This window comes from Telopea speciosissima, chromosome 9, assembly GCF_018873765.1.
Source record: "Telopea speciosissima isolate NSW1024214 ecotype Mountain lineage chromosome 9, Tspe_v1, whole genome shotgun sequence".
Classification (NCBI taxonomy): domain Eukaryota; kingdom Viridiplantae; phylum Streptophyta; class Magnoliopsida; order Proteales; family Proteaceae; genus Telopea; species Telopea speciosissima.
In genome coordinates, this window is record NC_057924.1 from 54,679,283 (window position 1) to 54,684,717 (window position 5,435).

Consider the following 5,435-nt stretch of genomic DNA (forward strand, 5'->3'; position numbering starts at 1 on the left):
GGAAAAGATTCCATTTCAAGAATAATTTTTGGTCAATACAAAAAAATTGTGATTTCCACTTTTTTTTTTTTAAATGGAAATCAATAACGGCAAAAAATTTAGCTTAAAAAAGAATGTATAATTGTATATAGGGGCGGTATATAAGGGAAGTAGTTTCCTGTTCGGGAGTGTGGCCTACGGCAGCACTCCCATGTTTCTATTTCTCTCTTTAAAACAAGGAGCAGAAGTGTCTTTTCAAATGAAAAATAGAGAGATAGACTCATGGGAGTTCTGCCATAGGATACACTTCTGGACAGAGAACTTTCTCCCATATTTTATTACCACACACTAAATCCTCTACGTTAGTGTCATAGTTTTCTTGTAGTTGAGGGGGGAGCGGGGGCAGGAGAGATATCCAAAGAATGAGCCTCTTCACCGTCAGACCAATACCAACCTTTTCCCTTTTTGGGCCAAATGATTCTCATAAGTCAAACACATATTCTTCTAAGGTCCTTCTTATAAGCACATCAACGTTTCCTTTGTATTACCCCACAACAAAAAAAAAAAAAAAAAAAGTTTCCTTTGTGTATGTCATGGGTCTAATCTTTGATTTTTTTTTTCTTTCAAATCGAGTGGATCTGCTTAGAACCTTGGCAGTGAAGTTTCTCTAATCAAGTGGATCTGCTTAGAGCCTTGGCTGTGAAGTCTGTCTAAATAAATCGATATGGGTGCCTTCCAGAAGCTTTTCCTCTTTTGACCTACTAAACTTACCTAGCTCCCCCTCCCACCCCGCCCCTTTTAAAATAACTATTTCCTGTAAGCCCTCTTATTTTTCTACATAATTTCTCTATTTTTTGGGAATATCGGTGAATTGCACAACATAAGTGGACACAACCTTAAAAAAAAATAAAATTACCTACCTCTCTCTCTCTTCCTTTTATGAAAAAACATCTCTATTCTTTGTTTGGGGAAGAAGACAGATAGATATAGAGAGCACTGGTGTAGCCCATGCTTCTGGATACAAAACCACTTTAATAAAAAGAAATCACAAATACTTACAGGTGTCAAAATCAAAGCGAAATTGTTTATCTAAATCAAATCAAGCTGTTTATAATGAAATTGCAAACCCAATTAATAAAGGATAATTTACACATACCACCCCTGAGGTTTGACGAAAGGATATTTTCACCTTTCAATTTTGGAAAATTCTGCATACTCCCCTGAGGTTTGTAAACGGTAATAAATAAACCCATTCCGTCAGTTCATAACTAATATTGTTAAAAATTAGACTTGAACTGACAGAATTGACCTTCTAAGAAGAAACCCAAAAAAAAACCACACAAAACCTGCAATTCATCTTCCCCAAAATCCAACCATCCCAGAGCCCCATTGATTCGTTAAAACGTTTGCCACTCAAAAAAACAAGCCTGATGTTTACTCGGAAAGTTTAAGTTCATGGTGTTTCTCTGTTGTATTACCGATTTCATTTGATGGCCAAATGGATTTCGCCTTGGGGATTGGGAGGCTAACGTAGAATTCAAGCTTGTCGTTTTGGAATTCCACAGGGCTATAGATGTTCTTCCTGCCATCAATGGCTGTTTGAACATTGGAGAATGCGGCTGAGTAGTCCTGTACAAGTTTCTGCTTGATCATTCTTGCGATTTCCTTGGAAGGATGTGGAGAGATCTCGACATCATAATGAAAAATCTTTTGAGAGGAATCAAATTGGACAAGAAAATGGTTAGCAAGGAGAGGTATCGAAGAACCTTCTAGCCCACCAGAATTTGGTCTTTTCGGTGCTACGAACACCTCCTGAGTAGTAGCAGTTTCTCCCCTTTTATCTTCTCCTCTGGTTGGCGTGCTTTGTTTCTGTTGAAGCCCTTTTTCCTCTACTAAACTAGATGCGCCCAAAAAACATAAGGAAAAGTTACACACAAAATCGATCCTATATTGGATGTAGAACACAAGGAACTAAACGAGAAGTACGTGTGCCTAATCTGAAGTTGGAGCAACCAGAAATCTTATTGTTGGTAGTTAGATTCTCCTAAGTTTAACATTCATCAGAATGGTTAAACGGTTTTGCCAGGAAAAAAAATGATTGGTTATTCCTAGAGGAAGCAAATCCTCGCACTCCCGTTGTAGGAAGGGTTATGTGGCTATCAAGATTGACATGTCGAAGGCTTATGATAGAATTGAATGGGGTCTTCTTACTTCTGTTCTTTCCTTTCTAGGATTTGGTGAGAAGTGGGTTAGTTTAATTTCTCACCTAATTTCTTCGGCTTCTTTTTCAATCAAGGTGGACGGTAGCCCTTTTGAATATTTTACGGCTTCTCGCGGTATTCGTCAAGGGTGCCCTCTGAGTCCCTATCTGTTTTTAGTTGGCATGGAGGTCTTATCTAGACTTCTCACCACTTATCGGGATCTCAATTTGTTTCGAGGTGTTAAAATTTCTAGACATGCACCTGAAATTTCACATCTTTTCTTTGCTGACGATATTTTCATCTTCTGTCGTGCTACCTCTGATGATCTTTTGACTATTAAGGCTGTCCTGGACCTTTTTTTTGACCTGTCAGGCCAACAGATTAACCTCTCCAAGAGCTATTGGCATTTCAGTGGATCTGTGCCCCGGGATATTGGACAATCACTCTGCTCTCTTATTGGAATTAAGGAGATGACTCTTGACTCCATATATCTGGGTACTAACTTGTTTCATGGCAGGTCTAAAGTCAAGGATTTAGACGGGGTGATTACTAAGATGCAGAGGAAACTTGCGTCATGGAAATTAAATCATTTGTCTTATGCTGGACGATGTGTCCTCATCAAATCTATGCTGGCTTCTACCCCAGCTTACCTTATGAATTGCTTCCGTTTTCCTCGCACCATTTGTCAGCGTATTGACTCCATTTGTTTGAATTTCTGGTTGGGATATTATGGTAGAAACAAAAAGAAATACACACTTGTGTCTTGGGATAAGATGTGCTTACCAAAAAACTGTGGAGGCCTGGGGTTTCGTAAGGCTGAAACCCATAATCAAGCTCTCTTATTGAAACTTGGCTGGAGGCTCATCACTGAACCTTCATCTCTGTGGGCCCGACTACTTAAAGCCAAATACTTCCCCAAAGTTTCTCTCTTCGACCCTGCTACAAGGGTCAAGAAGGGATCTTGGACTTGGAACAGTATTTCCCACATAATTCCTGACCTAGAGAAACTGGTGCAGAAAAAAGTAGGTAATGGCGACTCTACATTTTTTTGGTATGACAAATGGGTACCGGGTTTTCATGGTAACCTCTCTGGTGTGAAGACTTCTCTAATTCTGGATTCTGATAGATATCAGATGGTTAGTTCTTTTTTAATTGCTAATAGATAGAACTCTGATCTTCTTAACAATTGCTTACCCCCACTTATGGCTTCTCATATTCAAGCTTTAACTCTCTCTAATTCTGAGGATAATTGGTGTTGTTCTCTTGCCAAAAATGGTATCCTCACAACTAAATTGGCTGCTCGATACCTTACCTCTCACTCTGACAATTTATCTATTCTAAATTTTCATTGGTGGAGGTTTTTTTGGAAATTACATCTTCATCCACGATTTAAAGTTTTCTTTTGGCGTTTGATACATGTAGGACTTCCTACCAGAGCTATCCTTTCCAAATGGATCCAGATTGACTCATCTTGTGCTTTGTGTGTACATGGTGTTGAATCATCATGACACCTTTTCGTTTCTTGTGATTGGGTTAGACACATTTGGGCAGCAGGACCCTTGGGCTTAAGAACTGATTCCATGGCGTTTGATAATATTCAGTCTTTATGTTTGTTTTTTTACTCCCTTCTCAGGTCGGACAAAGAGCTAGTTGTGTGGTTTTTTAGCGTTTTTATGATAACCTGTTATTTTATATGGTTGTCTAGGAATAGAACTATTGCTGGTTCTGGTGTGGCTGACCCCAAGTGGGTGCTTCATTGCACTCAAAAATGGATCATGTACCATGATTTACTCCCCCCCCATGTTTGCTTCCCCTCATGGATTGGATATCTCGGATTCTACACCTCCTTTTGGAATGGTTCCTTTTCAGCTGCCTATACTTAAGTTTGCTGTTTTGGTTTGTGCAGGATGCTTTAATTCAGGACTAAACCATGCTGGCTGGTCTTATTTCTTTTTGATAAATGGCAAGATTAATTTTTTTGACACAGGAACTATAGCTCAACGGGACGATCTAACGGCTCTCCTTTTTGCAATACATAAAGATATTGATCATGCTACCAGCATTGGGTTGAAGTTTAAAGAAGTTTGGAGTGATAATCGGTTCATCTCTGAAACTCTTCCATCTCCTACCAAATGTACTTGGCCATGGGTGTTGTTTAAGGATTTCTTATACATATCAGATCACACTCCTGATGTAACTTTTGTTAATATTAGTAACCATGTGTGTCTTGCATACGCTAGGAACCTGGCTAGAAATGCCTGTAACCCTGATTATGATAACCAGTAAGTTTGTGTGTTTTTTCTTCTCATCAAAAATAAAATAAAATCCTCACACTCCCAGCCCCCCCTAGCAAAAGATACTTAAAAGAAAAGAGACCTCCATCTCTGTTGCAGTAAGTTCTTGGGCCAATATCAGAAGATTCCGGCATGTGTTTATTCCTTGAAAGAGAGTTTCTTGTCCTGTATCCGTTAATATATAAACTCATACCAGTATTTTGAGATGAACAGTCACAGGCGATTAAAATTATTGAAGAACAGAGGAAGTAAAAAGAGGGGGGGATAGAATAGAAGACGAATACTTACCTTGTGAAACAGTAGAAGCTGAGACCTGGGTATCGGAGGAGCTGGTGCAGATAGGTTCTTTCTGCTTCCATGCATTTTTTGGCATATGGGTTCTTGATCTAAACTTCTGGGTTTGGATTGGCGGTGAAATTGCAGGTAGTTGCAGAGGTAAAAGAAGAAGGGCTGGAGAGTTTTGGTAACGGTCATGGTACCCAAACACGTTGTGAAAGGAATGAGGAAGCAGGGGAAGTAGATGCCGACGCTGGTGAGGTTGAGTCCTCCCTCTGCAACTCCAAGGCTCAGAAGTGCAGGTCTTGCTACATTTGGAGTCTTCCGTTTCTTCCATAATTTGATTGAACCAGAAACATCAGGCTTGTTTTTTTGAGTGGCAAACGTTTTAAGGAATCAATGCTGTGCTGCGCTGGTTGCAACTCATCTTCCCCAATATAGATTTTGGGGAAGATGAGTTGCAGGTTTTGTTTTGTTTTGTTTTTTCTTTTTTTTTGGGTTTCTTCTTAGAAGGGCAATTCTGTCGATTCAAATCTAATTTTTATCAGTGTTATTCATGAACTGACGGAATGGGCTTATTAGTTACCGTTTGCAAACCTTAGGGGGTATGCAGAATTTTTCAAAACTGTGGGGTAAAAATATCCTTTCAGCAAACCTCAGGGTGATATGTGTAAATTACCCATTA

At 39.4% G+C, this 5,435-nt stretch overlaps 1 protein-coding gene across 1 annotated transcript; it reads right to left on the minus strand.

Annotated features, from left to right (window-relative positions):
- Positions 1-1,413: 1,413 nt before the first annotated feature.
- LOC122639114 (protein argonaute 7-like) lies at positions 1,414-5,098 on the minus strand. The gene is made up of 2 exons (XM_043831945.1): positions 4,763-5,098; positions 1,414-1,871 (listed from the first exon to the last, which is right to left on the minus strand). Exons 1-2 carry the CDS (start codon positions 5,085-5,087, stop codon positions 1,414-1,416), a joined length of 783 nt encoding a protein of 260 aa, XP_043687880.1. The 5' UTR covers positions 5,088-5,098.
- Positions 5,099-5,435: the final 337 nt, after the last annotated feature.

What these genes read in the sequence shown, in the direction of transcription:
- LOC122639114 (XM_043831945.1), bottom strand. Translation starts at nt 5,087, where the DNA reads ATGGAAGAAACGGAAGACTCCAAATGTAGCAAGACCTGCACTTCTGAG. An exon ending in AGCTTCTACTGTTTCACAAG is followed by an intron (nt 1,872 to 4,762) that starts GTAAGTATTCGT and finishes CATCTAGTTTAG; the next exon opens with TAGAGGAAAAAGGGCTTCAA.